The 20,069-nt window shown below is 45.7% G+C and overlaps 1 protein-coding gene across 14 annotated transcripts in view; it reads right to left on the reverse strand.

Annotated features, from left to right (window-relative positions):
* DLGAP2 (DLG associated protein 2) overlaps window positions 1-20,069 on the reverse strand; it is an 823,185-nt gene that overhangs the window by 3,466 nt on the left and 799,650 nt on the right. For all 14 annotated transcript variants that reach the window (XM_070253515.1, XM_023630813.2, XM_070253523.1 and 11 more), the window contains 4 exons: window positions 17,908-17,993; window positions 15,927-16,342; window positions 7,122-7,213; window positions 2,093-2,245 (listed from right to left, as the gene is read on the reverse strand). In XM_070253515.1, coding sequence (XP_070109616.1) covers window positions 2,093-2,245; window positions 7,122-7,213; window positions 15,927-16,342; window positions 17,908-17,993 — 747 coding nt within the window. The remainder of the gene's footprint in view (window positions 1-2,092; window positions 2,246-7,121; window positions 7,214-15,926; window positions 16,343-17,907; window positions 17,994-20,069) is intronic.

The following is a 20,069-nucleotide window of genomic DNA, read 5'->3' on the forward strand; positions in this document are numbered from 1 at the left end:
TGGACATAATTATCTCTGACCCTTAGCTCATATTCTCAAATAAGTCACACCAAAATATGTGTATGCTATTTTCAGAAAGATAAATTCCACAGTTCGGCAGCAAATGCAATATATAACACTTGCAACCAATCCGGGGAAATGTCTGTGTCCCAAACTGTGTTGTGTTATCTCATGTTGATCCTAATTAACAAAGTGGGACCTCCCATTGACTCTCCGTCCTAGTGGAGCCAGGGCAGGAACTCTGCCGAGACAATGTCCTTCCCAGCAAAGGGTACACCACGGAAGGAGCCAGAAACCTTCTTTCCCTCAGCAGGTATCTAGTTGTTGGGGTGGCGGGGACAAAGCCAGCACCGTGTCTTTTTCCCTTCAGCCTCCGCAAAATTCCAAAGGGGGCCAGAAGTGCCTGGACGCTGGGGGAGAGGAAGCAGCAGCTGTGCCAGTTCAGGGGGAACAGACGAGGCAGAATCCCACTGTTGCGTCATATTGTTTTTGGCTGGAAGATTGTTTTGGTGCCTGAAACTTTGTTCCCGTGACTTATTTTAAAATGACTTGCACCAGAAGCAATGAGTCTCCCCTGACTTTTTGGCATGCATCCCGAAAACGGGGTAATTAATTCATTAAACCTTCCGGCTATTCCAAAAGTTAATTCCTGTGTTAGCACACGCCTGTGTTTGCCTGTCTCTTCCCTCTTCTCTTGGTGGCCTCTGAAATATGGGGCTGTAAGAAATGCAGTTCCTGGCAGAGTCTCCTTTTTGAAGGGGCTCACAGCCTCGAGGGGGCCCTGCCGTTGGAGAGAGCTAAGCAGGTGCATTGCAAGTCCATGGGGTAGTGTCAAGAACCCCGCCAGAAGGACACGGCATGGGGCCCTAGTGGTGCTAAAGAGCTGCTCAATTATCTGGACCAGGGGTGCTAGATCCTCAGTAAGAAATGTTTCATTTTGAGGACCATTCTTTACATACAGCTTAGGTAGAAGGGGATTACGTTAGCTGTCAATTACTGAAGAACAAAAAATAGGAAGGATTAATACCTATCTGTAGACTGGTCTCGCAAGTTCTATGTTTAGTATTTTATTAGAATAACCGTTTCCTTTAGAACATTACTTATGTTCTCCTTCAGTTTAAAACCAAACCGTAGATTACCTGGACCCGCTTAGGTACCATTTAGGGCTCACGTACAACCTATGTATTCGCACACCCCCTGCCCCTGTGATCTGTGGTAAGAGGGAATTTGTCAGTCATCTGTGATGGCATCTACAGCATCCAGCCTGGAACTCCACTAAGACAGTCACCAGCACTTTTAGGGAAGAGTAGATGACGAGGTGGTGACTCTCATTCTAATTATGCAGATACACATCCTCAGCTATCTACTAAAGACCACTGTCCAAAAGTAGGTTGGATTAATTTTCTTTATCATTTTATTTTCATTGATAACACCTGTCTAGAAAAATCAGATTATAATGACTTAGAACTTCTCTAAAATGTGTTAGGAAATCGATGTATTTATTGCTAATTCAGACCTATCTATTAGCCCTGTGAACAGGGAAGAAGTGAAATCATAGGGTTCAAATTTAATGGAAATTTTATGCCTATTTTCAGGAAGTTTACATCATCAAACTCTTCAGTAAAGTTCCAAACATCTTCTTGTCTTCAACTGCAGCTGTGCAACCGGGAAGTTGACCTGAGTAGAACATGGTCATTGTACCCAGGCCTGAAACTTCCCTGTTGGAAATCATCTTCCTACAACCCAAACAAAGGTTTGATGAAAATAATTCAGAGGACAGGTGCCTAAAAGGCACAAGACTATAGGTTTACACGGGATGTTTGGCTGGTGTCTTCTCTGAATTGTCTGTGTCCAAGAGATACAGCAAGAAAGACACTTGTTTCCTACACACAGCCGATGAGTTAATTCCACCCCAGTTTATGCACACACACAGATATACGGATATGAAAATGGGACCCTGTATTGCTAACCAAAGACCAGCAACCGCATTTTAATGTAGTATTTGGAACAGACCATTTCTGCCACCGGATTAGCTCCCGGGACGCCCACCGACAGCGGCAGCGGGGAAAGCACACGGTGTGGCCATAATTACCTTCTTTTCTGGAGACTCGATGATCTTCCAGTCGTTGAGCTTCAGCTGGTGCAGCTCGTCGAACTTCATGCTGACGTCCTCGATGGACAGCTGCAGCATGTCCCAGTAGCCTGCAAGGTCCTGGGACGTCGGCCTCGGCATGGCACTGGGGTCCTGAGGACACACACGGGGTTCAGAACCATGAGAATCTCCAGCTGGGAGAGGGCTCGGGGTGGCTGCTCTTTCCCACGTGTGCCTTTCAGGGCATCCATTAGGGGGAAGCCTGACTAATCCCAATTCTGATGTAAATCTTCAAGAGGGCCCATGAGGATTCAATAACAGAAATAGAAAGTATTTGCCAACAGTTCAAAAATATGAAAAGGCTACGTCCTGGATGATTCCAACCTTATGCCTTTCTGGAAAAGGCAAGACTATGGAGGCAGTAAAAAATCAAGAGTTGCCGGGGGTTAAGGAGGAGGGGGAGATGCACAGGTGGAGCACGGGGTATTTTTAGAGCAGGGAAAATACTCTACATGATTCTATAATGGTGGATACATGTGATGATACATTTGTTCAAACCACAGAATGCACAACACCCAGAGTGAACCCTAATGTAAACTATGGACCTTGGGTGACGGTGACGTGTCAATGTGGGCTCATCAGTTGTGACAAACGCACCATCTGCTGGGGATGTTGATAATGGGGGAGGCTGTGCATGTGGGGGCAAAGGGGTATATGGGAAATCTCTGTACCTTCTGCTCAATTTTGCTGTGAACCTAAAACTGCTCTAAGGAATTCTATTATATAGACATATATGTAGTACGTTCACTCATTGTTTCATTTTGGAGATGCTGCCTCAGAACCTGGGAATGATGGTAAATATTAAAGTTTTTAAACACTTGACAGTTCATAAAAGGCACAGGGCCCTGTGTTTTTGATCTCCTGTTGATTATTCAGAGGCTGGTGCCTGGGACGGGGATGACGTGGGTCTGCCGTGGTGCTGGCGTCGGTGGGTTGGTGCTGAGAATGCGCTTGGACCAATCCTGCTTCCTTCTGATGGTTCTCTGATGGGTCTCAGCTCTCATTTTGCCCGTCAGCATGCACCACGTACTCAATCTGCCTCCACGATGAGGCAGGACGGACACGTCATCTCATGAAGGAGCGGAACGATCTAAAGGATAGGTTCTCTGTGCCCAGAAGGTACAGGTGATGCCACAGAGCCACAGACAGGCAGCCGTGGGCTGAATGTGCCCAAAGATGTGTCTTGTTTCTCTGCACACACAGTGCCTGCTGCGTGTACAGTTTCAACGAGCTGTCTGCATTTAAAGTTGGGTGAACTTCACAAGATCAGAGCACGGGTCATCTGGCTCATTCCCACACCGCACATCGCTGGCCGGTGACCGCAGCCTGGTGGGCACCTCTCTGGCGCCAGAGCCCCACGTCCTCTGTCCGATGCAGGCTGGCTTCACTCGGTCACCGCACCTGCCACCTCTGGCTTAAGGGTACAGATTTTTCTGCATGTGGTTCCCTCGATTCAGTGGGAGGCTATCTCAGATTAAACAGTCAGAGAAATTTCTGGTCGGTAAGCATTTATCCAAATTTGCTTAAAATATACAATTTTCAGTTTACTCATAAATTGTTCACATTAAGCACAACAGGAACTTCTGTTTGGTTTGCCTTAAACTTCCTTTAACCCACGTCTTAATCTGTTCTGGCTGCTAGGCTATCACACACTGGGGGCTTATGAACCACAGAAACTTGCTCCTCAGGGTTCTGGAGGCTGGAGCCCAGGATCAAAGTGCCCGCAGACTCAGGGGCTGGTGAGAGCTTCCTGCTTCATAGACGGCTGTGTTTTTGCTGTGTCCTCACATCAGGGAAGGAGAGGGAGCTCTCTGGGGTCTCTCTTATAAAGGCACTAATCCCATCGTGGTGGCTCCACCTTCATGACCTACTCACCTCCCTAGGGTCGCCCTCCTAACACCATCACATGGGGGTTAAGTCTCAACATGTGAATTTTGGGGGGGACACAAACATTCAGTCTATAGCAGTCTGGTTAGACATCCATAGCAAAATGATCACTTTTGACCCCAGTGTCATTCTGGGCACACAATCAGATGGCCGCTGGTGCTAAGAGAGAGGGTCAGAGGGTAAGACTAGCTGCCCGAAGCGACTTGCACAAATTGCCCTCGTTTCCTGATCCTCAGAAGTGAGAATTGCGATTCTGGGCGGCTTTCCGCAGTTTGAGGCCCGTTCTGTTGAGCCACAAGAGGGCCACATGGGCCGTGAGGATCCCTAGGAGCAGAGCACTCCCGGGTGCAGCAAGGGTTTCATGGATGCGGCCACCCCGAATGGCAGCTCTGACCCGGAGAAGAGAGGCTTTGGGTTTTTCACTTACTTGGATGAATCTGAACAACCAAACAAACAACTGCGGTGGGGCCGCATTCTGCGTGAAGACAGAACAAGGAGCCTGAGGGCCCACGGTCAAGGGCGGGGCTGGGTTGGTGGGAGGAGGGCTTCTCACACCACAGGACGCCTCTTTACGTCCCAATTCGAGCTTCTCAGGGCGGTTCGTGTTTCCTCCTTCTGGGAGACTTCACAAATACGACGAGCTTTCTTTCTGTAGCTTTAGGCATGACGGCGCCCAACGCGTGGGAAGGAAGCAGAGTGCCGCTCCTGTCAAGGCCCAAAGGCCGGACTGCGGGGCTCTGGTCGTGTCTTCAGAGAGAAAATCTAGAAAAGCATTCTGGGCAGCCGTGGTCCAGGCTCTCGTCGACGTCTGTCTTCTCTGTCACTCCACGAGGCAGAGGGAGCAGCCTTGGGCGCCCTGGGGGCAGAGGCTGTGGTGTAACGGGGCACAGCCAGGATCTGGTCCCAGGTCCTCTATTCTTTTTTGGGGGAGGTCGTTGCACCTGTATCCACTGGATGTTCAGATACCCTGATATGTTCACAAAATTTTTTTAATGGCAGCCGTGTATCATGCTGTTCCTTCTCCCCCAGCAAAGCGAGACAGTGCTGCATATCCCAGTCAATCGCAGTCACGTAGAGTTCTCTTAGCTCCCGGCTCGGACACCTAGGGTCCCTGTGATATGGACTCTGATGCTCCCATGTTCTGGAGCATTTCTCCATGTGGTGGTGGTGTGGCGGAGAAGGGCTGAGAAGCCCCAGTGCATGCCCCGTGGATCCTGCTCAAAGGCAGAGCTAGACCCACAGCTGTGAGTGCCATTCTGCACTTCCGCCAAGCTTGCTGCAGATGCCACCCTGCTGGTGCAGGAAGCACACACATCAACCTGCAAGCGTCAAGGGCAGACGCTTTCCAGGGTTGTCTCACACTGGTCATGCAATGAATTACTCGGACGCCCTTACCTTGAAGAAAGTCTGCTCTGTAGTCTACCCGAAATATCCAGGCAGGTTTTGACTTACTTTTTAGGGTCATTCCTTCGACTTAAAACTTAGTTACCAACCTAAGGCTTCCAGCCACCAGCAACGCTGCTTTTAATCGTGGGCAATTTGGCTTTGATGAGCAAGACATCTGCTTATCCTCCCAGCATCCCTCCCCTGCCAGGCCTGTCTTAGACACCCCCACCTCCCTTCTCCAACAAATGCTCCCGAGTTTTTTTGTCTAATCCTAGATGGAAGCCAAAATAAAAGGAAGTAGCTGTGTCAGATATTCCAAAACTCAAGAGAATTTTGTTATGGTTAACAAAAAGTGCAATCTGACGTGTGTAAGAGGCAGCAAAAACGTTAGGATGGAGACATTCTAAGTCTTCTGTTAGCTGCTTCTGGCAGAGAGGACGCGAACACTTTGCAGGCTTGAGGGACACACCTCTGCTGCGTGGAAGGAGGACACTTTGACGATCATTCCCTGCAGACAGGGACCACCTGTGCTTCCCCGACTCAGCGAGATGCGGTGCAAAGCCCTTTAGTGGCCTAAATCAGTTCTTTGAAGACAATAATTAAATAGATACTACAGTGGAGGCAAGCACATGCCTGGTAGACACGATAACTGGATGTCTTGATGGCTCTGTGTCTCCTTCTGCTCCCGCTTTTCACAGGTTGATTACAACTTCACATCATATGGGTGTGTTGGTGGCTCTTTAAATTTCGTAATGAACTTTAATGGGGTTAATTGGAGAATATGAGAGAAAACACACTTTTTAACAATCCTCCTAAAAGGGATGAATTGGCAGCTCTGACACGCTGTGCTTCCTTTGATGTAGAAGAACCTTCTATACGTTCACGTCTCCTTGCAAATTAAAAAATGAAACAGGACACAATCAAACCCCTCAGCACCATTGCTACGTGTGTGAAGTCTAGAGGGACCTATTTGCATTTTAATGAAAATGTTTGGTCTGAAAGAAATCAATGTATGGTTTGCAAAATGGCCTATAAAGTAATGTGAATACTATTCAGTAATTTCTCCAAATAAAATTAAATGAATACTTTCTTTAGTAAGATAAGATATATCTATAGACACACACATTCATACATAGATATAGTGTATATACATGTACACATATGTATATGCGAGTATATATGAATACATGTATCAATACGTGTATAGATACATGGTTTTCTTTCCTTTGCTTTTCAGGAAAATCAGAACCAAATTTAATGTGAACTGTATTAATAATCTAGTTTATGGCATATTCATTTCACTGCTAACTGTAAAATGTAAAGCCCGAATTATTTCTAAAATCTCTGTGAATGTAGTTGTTTGTGTTTTATTCAATCCACCTCATATCACCATCTTTATTTGTGACCTTACTTTTTAACTCCTTTCCTAAGTTCTCTGGTGGAAACCCAGCCACCAAGGCTCCACCTCACAGCGTGGGGACCTTTCTGTCTTCCCGCCCAGCCCTGCTCCCTCTTTGCCCAACACCCCACGGCCTCTCTGCCTGGGGTCACCTCTAAGCCATCCCAGAGCCAGGGAGCACCTCTCTTCAATCAGTAGTCTCACAGGCGTCCTTAACAAGCAGAAAGGCAGTGAGAAGGTAAAGAGAGAACATTCAGCTTGGTTACAAGGCCCGAGGTGACCTGAGGACTCACTTACCATGTTCTGTTGGCAAAGCCAATAAAACTGCTGGAATTTCTGGGACATCAGAAGCTGGGCGCTCCCCACGGCACTCCTGATCTTACCAAGAACTACGCGAAAACAAGAACAGGTTTAAAACGGGGTCAATTAAAGAAACCCAAGCAAAACCATTACCCCGGGAGCGCGCTATCGTCTCTTCCACCAGGGGCCACAGCTCTGCGTTCACTGTGGGGACACGTCCACCCACTGCAGTTTCCTTCCACCTGCTCATCCCCGATCCACCATAGCAGCTCTGGTAGGTCCCAACTCCCGTGATGCGCAAAGGCACTTAAGAATCCGCGGGGAGACGTTTCCTACTCTAGACCCTGGGCCCACTCATCTCTGATCAGTTTTATCGCCTAAGCAACAATTCAAGTTATTCACAGACTGTCCACAGCATCTACCCCTACAGCCAGCAGCTGTATTCCCACCTGCTCCATTTTGTCTTCTCTGTTGCTGCTCCCTCAAGACTGTTTGCAGAACACAGATAACGACTAACTAGCCCAGCCACTCTCAAACTCAGATGCTGCTAGTGACGAGTTCAGCCCGTCGTCTTGGGCTTTCACATGAAGAGAGCCACGGACAGCTTGTGTCTGCCGACGCCAGGCGGGAATGGTGAAGGCTATCTGTTCATCACGACCGCGGAGGCAAGAGAACCCCCCCCACCCACATGATATGTGTGTTAAGATTTATCTACTTCAGGTTGGAATGCTTATGTGCTCGAGGTCTCATCTAGAGAAGACAGCGATTAGAGCTCAAACGGTCAGCACATGAGTCTCCCGGGGTCTTGTTACGAGGCAGATTCTGGCTCTGCGGGTCTGGGGTGGGGCCTGAGACTGTGCATTTCTCACGAGCATCAGGGCTGCCCATGCTGGTCCACGGGGTACACTCGACTGCGGAGGCTGTAGAGATTGTCCACGGAAGCAGAAACGGAGGTCCAGGGAAGTAGCTTCAGTTCCACTAGCTTTCCCCCAAATTTCCCCAAACCTTGGTAATTTTAACATGCAGTCTCCAAACCAACTGTTTGTGAGATTCATTCAACGTGCGTTAGAAACCGGCTTCAAAGACTCTGATGTCCTAACAGCCAAGCCACGCTGCTGCTGGATTCCATTTCCTAGGCCTCACTCTGGGGGAGAAGGAATCATAGACAGTGGTTGGAAACACCTTAAAATCCACATAAAGAAATGCTATGAGGCTATTCGAACCGATATCCCAGAAATAAACCTGCTGATGCGAAAAGGGGCTTATGACACGTCGTAACGTAAAGGAAGTCAAGCGCAGAGCAGCAGGTGCAGAGCAGAACTCATGTTTTAAAAACGAGGATCTGGCACTACATATAACATGTTCTGAAAAGTGCTCTTCTCCTGCGTAGGACGATGGACTTTGAAACGTCCTCATTTGTCCGTATTTTCTCATTTGTCTGCAATGAACTCAGGTTGCCGTTCCCCACAGCTTTCCTATGCAAAGTTTCACACATCCAGAAAATTCGAAAGAAAATTCTAAGAAGCACCTCCATCCCTGTCACTCGGCAGTTAACGTCCTGCCACGCGAGTGTGTTGATTTCTCTGAACCATCCAAAAACAAGCTGGAGCCAGCCCTTTCCTGCCATTGTCCTGTACCACTCCGACGTCATTATTGCCCCTAAGAAGCTAATAATTCTCTAAGAGCATCTAATTCCAGACTGCTTCTAGGATATTAAAGAAGAGTTTTAAAAATGTAACTTTTAATAAAAAGTGAATAAATTAGATAATCCTTTGGCATCCTTTCAGACTCAAAAAAGAAAAGGAATTGTATGCTGTCATGTATCGCTGTACCTGGCCCTCTGACTGTTACAAGTCCATTCCAGGAGGGGCTTGCTTCCCCCAGACCCCATCCAGCCTGCCCACTTCCTTGATCTGATTTGCCAGCAGCCAGCAGTGGGGAGGGGAGTGGGGAGGACGCAGGAAGGGAGCAGGAGCCCCCAAAAGCGGTGTAGGGCAGAGGGTAAGGGATGGGCTCAGGCAGGGTTTAATGTGCAGCGAAGAGAGAGGTGGGTAGCTGTGGTGGAGCATTTCCAGGAAGGGGTGAAAGTCCTTCATTCTTTGTCCACATTTTGATACTCAAACCAAATATGTTTCTGCAGCTTAACAAATGGAAATGGCAAACATTAGGATATATTGGAGTATATAAGGAAGACATTTGGTGTAAAACTAATTTGGCCTGACTTTGTTTTTCCAAAAGGGCCTGATGTGGCCATTAAGCCTGCTTTGTACATCTGCTGAAGCATTTGCTGTGTCCCAAAGACAAGAGCAAATGGCCTTAAGACATAGATGCAACTTCCCCCCACATGGCATTTCCTTAACGATAAGCATCTCTCCCTAGGCTAGGAACTGATTGCTGTGCCCACCCTGTGACCACACAGCTTGAGACAACAGACCTGCCACCTGCTGTGTCCACCGAGACGGCAGACCTACTACCTGCCGTGTCCATCAATTGCTGTGCCGACAGAGCAGTCTCCTGACTGTTGTAAAAGGGACATTTCAATGATATGTGAAACATGCTCTTTGATGGTATATAACCACTCTGTACACCCGCTTCTTTGGTGCCTTTCCTTCTTTGGGGAAGGAAGGCCCTGGGCTATATGGTCCTCACATTTGGCTCAGAATAAACTCACCCAAATTTTCATGTATAAATTGGTCATGGATTATTTGCGTTGACAAGCTCCAGTCTCATTGCTCTGTGTGAGGAACTATCTCTGGTTTTGAAATGTTGAATTTCCACTGTAAACCCCCATCACCAGCATGACTGATGAAAACGTTCAAAGAGACTCATTTTAACCAAGCTGACGCTGCAGGAAGATATGGGAGTGACAAATAAATGCACTTCTTTTTACGGACTCCATGCTTCCTCAAATGGTAATTAAGAAGTCAATCAGTTTTATACAATTTGAAGTTTTAATCCCTAATTTTCATATTCTTCTTAAAATGTAATTGAATGGAAGCATTCACACCAAGTCCTTCACTTTATAATCTTTAGCACAGCATGGAGAGACGGGCGCCATCTTGGTGTTGATTGAATGTAGTGAAGGGTTATTATAAAGGGTATAAATTGATTATTGCTGGGAGTGATCATGAATGTCAAACAGTGTAGCTGATGATGTGATGGCTAATGGCAGGAAGGTTTCGCTGTTCACAGAATGAGGATCATTCTATCTGAAACCGATCATTTAAATAGCTTCCAACAAATGCAAAGAACTTGAAGCAAAAATTCAACTCATTGTTTTCCACCACACCTCCCTAATTTTGTCATAGTTTAGATACATTTTCTTTCAAGAGCTGCAGATAAGGACTAATGCTTATCAGAATGCAAACTTACGAAGAACCTGATACAACCCTTGCCTTTGACGTACAAGAAATCTGATTAACTTACTTGCTCCTTTCATTTATTCTTCACGTGTCTTCTATAATTTCCAATTCTACCGAAATTGCTATGAAGTGCCAGGACAACATTTTACACTGTTCTTTTCTTTCAAAATTTGAAGTGGATTTTTGTAGACTTTGCAGATCATTGGAAACGATCTTCTGAGTATTCATTACCTCTCTGATCTCTTGGGATTCCTTCATGACTAATGTCAAAGAGCAGGTGGAGAGAAATTGCTGCTTCCACAAATCTCCGCCCTCCAGGATCTCAAGCTCGATCATCTTCATGTTTATCGAGCACATGTTTCTTTTTATGCTCCTGTTCCCCATGGTCATTTGGTGGTTGGGATGTATGGGGACGTCCCCTAGGGCACTTCCCACATATTTAGCAAGAACCTGGGCACAGACCCTGGTCAGTGTCTCCCATCGCAAGTCTGGGAGCAGTGGCTGTTCCATCAAGCTGTGCAATACGTCGGACCCCCAAGGCTCGTACAACCAAGTCCATGCAGCATTTCTTCTGCTCAGAACGATCATCATTGTATATGATTCTTCCATCTGTTATTTTCTCTGTTGATCCGAAACATCCGGGGCAAACAGCAGACACAGGTGCAGCTTCTCTCTGGTCACGACCTCCTCAGCCCCCTGCATTAGGATGTGGCCCATGTGTTCTCAGGTCACTCTGAGCTACTTGTCATCTCCTCTTCCGTGTGCTACAGACACTGCAGCTGGACATGTCTCCCATCCAGAGATCACTGCACCTCAGCACGGATGAAGGTCTGAGAGAGCCTGTGCCACACATCTAATCCCGACTCTCGTGTTAGTATGGCCTGTGAATCTGGGGGTTCCCTCACTCTGTCAATAAAAGGAGTCCTTTAAATGAGGAAATCACTGAAGCCGCCCAGCTCTATGAGTCTGTGGTTCTATGCATCTGACCAGCTGCTATTTAGATCATTAGCCATTTTGGGCATTTTGGGCAGAGTTGTTTTGGGGCAAGACTTCTCAACACCTCTCGAAACACCCCATCATCAGGTTCATCATGTGATTCACTCTCCATGAACCTTTTGAACAAGACCTTCATAGCTTTGGAACAATTTCTTTTGTTTGAGAAAAAATACTATTTTTTTGTTTCACTTTATGCCATTTACCTGTTTGATTTAACATAATTAAAACAAAAATCCCCAAACACTAGTCTACCAATGGCTCACAATCCCTACAGAATATATCTATTTATGTGTTAACAGTAGGAAGCCTGCGTTAATCTGACTTAACTTAAGCTAGTATTGATTTGGGCTCACGATGGTTTTTATTAACCACAGAGGACTGAATGAAGCTACATCCCTTCGATCAGTTCAGTGAGCTGTGATTATAAAATTACGCTTTGGCAAAAGATTATTTCACGTAATGGAAATTTCAGTCTTTGAGCTCAGAGCTTTGGTTTAACAAGCCATTTAATTTAATCTTTACTTTTAAAAGTGCAGAAGCCAAGAACCCTGTTTCTGTTCTTAAAATTAGGACTAGAATAGAAGGTTACTCTTCCTTTTGAAAATTATCAGGGAAAAATTTAAATGTGATTAATATGGCGCTAGTTTTATGTGCAAAGCACACCGAGGAGATGTATAATAAGTGTTTTGTCATCTGTGTCCACAAAAAAGATCAAGATATCTGGGTAACTTAAGAAACGAGGAAAATCACAAAAAGCTTTGAATGGATCTATTCTCTGTTCCTTGTGTCCAAGGGTCACAGCAACGCAGTTACGTTTAGTCATGAAGTAGTGGTGGGAACACCCACCCAACGTCAGAATTATTTAGCTGGTATCTACAGAATGGGAAGGGCACGGGGCACTCCCAGCCCCTCACTGAGGGCGACTGAAGGATTCGCTGGGATTCTTGATGCTGCACTTTTGGGGAGATGTGAGCAGGAACGTGAACACCCTTGTTTATTAAGGCTGCCCATCTCTTCTCGCCTTCTCTTCCCGCCTCCTAATTCTCCGTGCAGAGGATTTCGCTCCAGGCACACGTGTATTAAATGCCATTTCTGCATTCAAGGCACCTAGATCTCAGACCACAGCAGAGGGGCAGAGCTTCGGGAAAACACAAGGCTGTGCTGTCCTTTGAGAAAAGCATGACCCTAAAGGGGTGGAGGATGACAGAGCCAAGGGATAGAGAGGTGGGCAGCCCAGTCTCTCCCCCAGGCAGGCGGGAGGTCCAGTTTAAATGAGGGTCTTCTCAGAAAGGGCCCCAGGCCCCACTTCTTTGCCTGGACTTGTGCCCTCAAAGCTCCTTTCTCTTCCCTTGTCTCACTTTTCGCCCTTCACCCTTCAGCAGGATGCCACCTCCATCATGAAGCTTTCTGGGAGTTTTCCCCTTTGAAAGCATCTCTCATACCTCTGAGATTTAAAAGCACTTTATCTGCACTTCTCTTGTTACACTTCATCTTTCCCGATCGCTCTGAGCAGTTTCGCCCTGGCCTCACTTCACCCCTCTTAGCTACCACAGTCAGCTTCATACTGTGTCTGGTCACTTTTGCGTCCCCCTCCAGCCTCTCAGACAGCGGCCGGCTCACAGTACACATTCAATAAATATCTGTTGGATGTTTACATTAACGAAAGAGTCCAGAAGAAGATCCCAAAGTTCAAAAAAGGTTGTAAAAAACTTGTTTAGGGAAAAACAATTGAGGGGGCAGCAGAAATTCACTTTCTGCTGTTGAAGAAAAATGTGCCCTCCAGATGCCTAATAATAAGAAGGCAACTGAAATTTAAATACTGTATATCCTAAGAGGATGGAATCTTACTGTTAATTTGGGTCATTGTAGATCTTCAAATTGAATTTCATTTACAGAACATTTATGGCATTATTCCCAGAATTTTCTTGAATGCCCCCAGTGACAAGAAAATCATGACTTATCATGACGCTGCCTCAGCGCGGAAGCCTGTTAATTGTTAGATCCTTCATGCCTAGTTTGAGAAGGAATTTGCCTCCTTTTAACTTTCCCCTCTGGATTTCCAATGGCTAAGGCTCGATGACCTCAGTATATATTTTATCAGCTCAGAGATTCTCTCTCTGGACCATAAATGGGTGTCACAGCTGCAGTGGATGAGAATGAAGTAAATGGCCAGGATTAGGGACTCTACATTTTCTAAAATAGCAGACAGGATAGTTCATAAGAACACAGAGTGGTAGGAAGCAACGTCGGGAGGAAGTTTCCAGCAAAGGGACAGTTTGATGTAAAACTTCCGACAGCGTAGTGGAAAAGCAGAGCTTCCGACAACAGAGAGCTGTAACTTTGAGTCCTGATCCATCGCTGCGCTCTGTGGAATGTGGGGCAAGATATTAACCTCTCTGAGCCTCGGCTTCATTATTTTTCTAATGGTGACAATACCGTCTACGCATCACAGTACGGTGAGCATCTAATGAGGTGTGTAAGGCACTTAGCATAGGACTCGGCAGGTGGTAAGTGTCCAGAACGTGCTGGCTGAGACATGTCTTTTTAAAAATATAGATATCTATTTTCCAACTATAATCTTTGAAAAACTGTGACTAAATTAAAAGCACACACTAAACATGGGAAATTATGATGAGGCAAGAATTGCTCTGCGTTATCTACAAATGCAGCGATGGCTGATGTCTCTGTTTCTTCCACACACAAAGGGAGACCAGAACCCTTCGAATGTGTCGGAAATGGTGTAAATTCAAATGGTTGTAGAAGAAAGTTTTATAGACATATTATGGGGCTAAGAGCTGACAAATGTTACCTCTTGCTAAACTTTTTCCTGTCGGGTCCTCTTCTGAGGTGGCCACTGGGAAGCCACAGGATGTAGAAGGTACATCCTGACCGATGGACATTTAGGCCCCAGGGTTCCGAGCCTGAAAGGGTGCACACCCAGCAGTCGGGCAACTGGAGCCGACAGTTTGACTCAAGTTTCACATCAACTTAGGTAATTCAGTTTTTCTGTGCCTCATCTTTGTGATAAAGATTATAACTCCTTGTTAGAATTAAAACAATTTTGCCAAGTTGAAGCACAGACCGACAAGTGAAAAAATGCTGTAGGAAATGAGTGATTTTTAAATATCAGAACTGTGAGCACTCACTCTATTAAATGTACCCTAAACAGAGGGTAAATTTAGACAAGTGCGTGAGAACAATTTGGATGCTGCCACATTGACCTTCGTCAGCCACAGGCTGCAATGCAGGCACAGCCAGCGGGGGGCCGGGGGGCGGTGAACCCTTCCCCATGACAACACTTCCTCCAAAAGACTCTGTCTAATATCCACCCAGGAAAAGGGTTTGTGGGATTTCATGACTAAGAAGGAGACGTGGGAGAGGAGAATTAGTGCCTCACAGGCAATCTCTCCCTTTCTTCACAGGTTAACACCCTAAGTTCTAACAACTAACGACCAACAACAATGACTTCCCAGACTCCTTCAATTCTGGGGCCCCTGTGCTCTGTAGGTCACAGTGCACGCCACGGCATCATTGCACTTCTGCTTCTAGGATGACTGACATATCCCGTTACAGCAGCCATCCAGAAGCGCAACGTCAGGGCAAAATTCCCAAGGATGTCAGCGACCCTCCTGAACTTCAGAATTTACAGTGATCTAGCGAAGGTACAAAGGAATTCGTGGAAAAAGAAGAAAATACTTTAAAGGGAACATGATTTGTCAAGTCAAGATGTTCAGAAATTCCTTTGTGAAACTGTATTTTGGTAAAGACCAGGGTTAATTCTAAGGATATTGCAAGTATTCTCGTGGTCTTCTTGCTCTACAAACAAGGACAGTTAGTGTTTGTTTAGAAAGCACACGCAGCAATTCACGAAGGATGCTGCTTCTGGACAGGCCTGACGGTAGCGTCTTTAGGTAAATGGGAGGCAGGTGGAGAATAAGGGATGCTGTCCCGGTCTACACAGGGAGGGAGGGACCCAGGATAGGGAAGCACACAGACCCCCACTTGGCCCTGTGGTCAGAGAGCTGGCAGCTCTCGTCACGTAGCCGACTGGGTGAATCTTTTGCTTTTTTCCAATTTTTCTTTGGCATAAAGCCAAAGCAATTTCTTATAAAGATGGGGTGGTAGCGATTCTAGAAAAGGGTTGAAATACTCCAACTCAAGTTACTGCCAGAATTCAAGAGCACCGGCAAGTGGAATAGGAGATAAACGACACTACCGTAACACTCAGCACGGACTCTCTCGTTACCTAAGGAGCAAACCCAAGGATGCCCTCAGGGTTTTAGTGACGGCGTTTCTGTCCATTTACTTCTAACTTTTTTTTAGAATTGAGTGGGATGTGGTAGGAAGCACATTTATTTGAATTTCCTCGAGTGTAAAGGAACTTTCCTCCATCACTATTGCCACCTGCTTGTCTAAAAGCCACAGAGGAGACCAGTGCCCTTACTTTCCTCCGAGAGGTCGTTTTCCTCGGCTTCTCCTTCCATCTCTTTACACCAGCCTTCCATCCTCTTCGTCTCCGTGTGTAGCAGCTTCAAAAACCAGGAGCCATCCCTGCGGCACGGGGACATCCTTCCGGTTTCTACCGTCTCGATGGACGGTTCCAGCCAGGGGTCGGGCGGGGGCAGGTTTGCAGTGTCCACTGGGGTCCGATAGTCTTCTCTGTAGCTGAAGAGCCCCTGGGTCCGGACAGTTCGTACCGCCCCGTACTGGGTGGGCGTGCTCGGTTCCGAATGCCGCTGGAAGGAGGAACCGAACTGCAGGCCTTTGTCCTCCATGGTGATGTGTCCCGGGAAGCCCTCAAGCTCCAGGTCCGCCTGGACACCTGCCGTCACGCTGTTGGAACGCTTAAAACGCCCATGTCTGCAGAGGGGAAGGAAGACAAAGGGAAGCCTTTCTGAGTCGACTTTGTGCAACAAAACCTAAAGATAGCTTACAAAGAACATGCGTGGACCACAGCAATGTAAGAACTCAAGGAAAGGATGAATGTTTTCATTCTTATTATTAATATTTTGGTGCTTTATCCATGAAAGAACATTTGGTTTTGCAAATAATTAACCTCTAACATCTACCTAAGTCTCAGTGTCTAAACAATGCCACTCAAGATACAATGAGGTTTAACGTATCCATGAAACTACTATTTTGGAATGGTTATCTTCCTTGCAGAAATATGCTACAAGTTTACATAACTTCCACATGTTGCATATATGTAACACCAGCCCTGTGTTGCTTATGTAAACAGCATCTGCACCCTCCGGAATTTTGGTGACCATGCTTGTCACATTTCAGGACGTGAGTTTCTTCTCCTATCTGAATAACTTAATATAAATCTCCGTGAAGTCTTTTATGCAAAGTAACGAATCCAAATTCTGACTTCAGCAGGTGTTTTAAAAACATTTTCGTTGTACGTATTTGAACGGTACCCATTTCCGCACAGCCAATTACTGAAATGATTGGCAGGAATGAGCTTATAATTGGAGTTCAGATATCGCTGGGTGAGAATGGTGTGTGTGTGCCTGTGTCTGCACAGCCATACTTTACCTAGTTACACATTTGGGCTCCTTACCAACTGAACCCGCAGGTGGCACACAGCTGTGGGGGCAGCTGGTTAATGAATTTGCCACTTATTTCCTGTGCTGGAGGCAAAGGAGATGAGAAGGAGCCACCCATGGGACCCAAGGCAGCCCAGATCCCCAGGAGCAGAAGGCGTCCAGGTTCTAAGATGTCTACAGGCAACCTGGGGGAGCCATTACTTTGTGGTCTGAATTTCTTTGAAACCAAAATCTTTATAGGTTGGGTCCCAAAACCCTCCACTATGAGCAACGTCGCCCAGGACTTTACCAACTAGATGCTAATGGGAGTTCAAGATGTAATATGTTCATTAAAATACGACTTTATGAAATTTACAAGATACATTATTTCAAATATAAAATTAAACCATCATCCTGCCCTTGTTACAAAAATAACCCTACTGTAACGGACACCCCTGTGTTCCACAGTTTGAGGGAGTTCTTTTGAAGTGAAACACTCATGGTATAGCTAAGGTCTTGAACTTCCTTCACCCTCTCTCTCGTCTTTCTGTCCACTTTGAACACTATCAAGTGAGAAAACAGGCATTGGCTTCATCCTCAGCCCATGTTTTCCCTGTGGACAAAGGACTTTGACTTTCAGGGCTGTCAGCCGCTCTGCTCTCATAGGGGGTAAATTACTTTAGAAAGAATTATTCCCCTGCCTCCCGCAAAAACAAGACACAGGCGGATGCTAATTCATACTTGAACGATATAAATTGAAAAGTATAAATATATGACCCTGTTTCCACAAACGGCATGAATTATTGATGGGCAGTGCGATCTAGAGGCTTGCAATCAGGGTTTTAACAAATGGCTCCAGCCGGGGAAACGGCATCTATCTGGAAGGGGCTGAGTTACCGCTTCTCATCCTCCACCTGCACGCCGACAGAGTGGTACTCCCGCAGGCCACGGCTCTCGGTGTCCGAATCGGTAGCTGTTTCCACCTAATTCAACACAGAACATCTCATTTTAGAACTGAGACCTGGGACCCGGGCAAGGGGCTGTTTGCGTGTGTGTGTTCACTCGCTGTAATTAATTACTCGTCTGTGTAATTAATGCCTAGAAGCCCTCGGCGCAGTAACATCACAAAGAGGGAAGGCATTCATACTGCTGTCATGGTGCTGCTACTGTGTTTCATCCCGCTTTATGTAACTACTTGAACTCAGCGCTGCACTCGGGTCTTTTAAATGTGACCAAACAAAATTGCTTAGTTCAGCTCAGGAAAAAAAATAGGCTTTGTTGCAGCGCGTTATCATAGGACGGGAAAGCTCTTACCAAACCCTACAGTGAAGAAGGTTAAGTACAGCATGAACCGGATAGAGCTGAGGACAACAAATAAGCGATTTAATAGAATTATACTGATGGCTGCATCCACATACAGAAACACACGGAAAGGAACTTAAGCATTTCTCGGGGACACGGAGGCAGTCTCTCCCTCTGTTCTACAGGTAACTGTCTCACATTCGCTAACAGGCCCGTGCCCAGCTGGGTGAGGTTAGAACGGAACAGACATCGTGTATTCTGCACAGAATCCTTATTGGGGCCATTTTGCCAGAAAGTCTCCCCAAACCCACGAAGCACTTCAGTGATGGTCAGCAGTGTGAAGTTGACACATGAAGGAATTCTAGTACAGCACGTTTTCTAAAAAAACCCCAAGCTCTCAGTACAAAAAGTCTGTGAAACCAAAGGTTAGTTCAGTCATAAATATTATCCCAGATACTCAGCCAGCCCTTTCCTTTTCACAAAAAATATCACCTATTGTACCAATAGGACTTCTGACCCCAATCTAAAATGTCGTAACTAAGCTGTAAAACACATTTTTTCTTCAAAATATTAATGATCACTACAGGGGTAAGCTATAAACCATTAAACAAATAATTACGACACTCTCTTCTGTGAGTTACGAGAGAGAAGGTGTTCTTTACAACTCTGATTGTAATTTGAGATTGCCCTATGGCAAAGTGTGTGCCATCGAGGGCTGACTCAATTCGTCGTGAGTAGAAGTAATGAAAATAATAGCTGATCTTCATTTTATGCTTACCACTCACCAGGCGCTGTGCTATGGCATAATAAGTATTTTTGCACATACTCCACACGATAGCCCTGTTGTGGTTTCTAGCCACATTGGACAACTGAGGAATCAGAGAAGGTGAGTAACTTGCCCAGGGGTACACAGCTTGTTGAGGGCAGAGCCAGGATTCATGCCTGAATCTCTCTGAGCACAGAGCTATGCTCTGTACTGCTTCTCTGTGGCCAGAATAAATATGGCCTCATGAAGACCCTGGAGCTCCCGGTTAGTTACTGACCTGTGGAGGACGGCCGGGTACACCCTATTTTTTTGTTGGAATAATACTAGAAACGTGCATCGAAGTTGTACCTCATGTGTGTTGCATGTTTGGATACGTGGAAGAGGAAATAGATTGACGACAGGAGGAATAACATTCTGGAACGAAAATCCTAACCTTGGTGTTAATCATCATTTCTCCTTCTAATTTTAGGTGGGCTATGGTTTTAACAAATTTTATTGTGCTGGACAAGGAGATTGCTGTTACTCTTATTTTATACAAAAGGATTGCAATAAAAATCAATATATTTAAAATGTTACCCCATGTCTAATCAAATAGGGCAGGCTTGTGTTTTAACTGTACACAATTCCATTTTATGAATATAACCTGACATTTAATGAGTCTTCAATGGCTATATTTGGTTATTTCTAGTTTTCTGCCATTATAAATATACGCCTGCACGTGTATGAACGTGCAAACTTCTGTGAACAGATTCACAGCCCATGTGGTTGCTGGGTCAAATGTATTAGATATTACAATTTTGGTAGATATTGTCAAATTTGATAGATACATGGAATGGTGAAATCATTTCATATGAATACTTTTAGAGAGACTTTTGTCAAGAGCTCTAATTTTTTATCGTAAAATTGTTCAGAATATTTGCCTCACTTAGTCCACTTTTAGGGTTGTAGTCTAAAGAAATTACATTTAATTCGGACCAGTGTGTGACATCTT

This window comes from Equus caballus, chromosome 27, assembly GCF_041296265.1.
Source record: "Equus caballus isolate H_3958 breed thoroughbred chromosome 27, TB-T2T, whole genome shotgun sequence".
Lineage (NCBI taxonomy): Eukaryota > Metazoa > Chordata > Mammalia > Perissodactyla > Equidae > Equus > Equus caballus.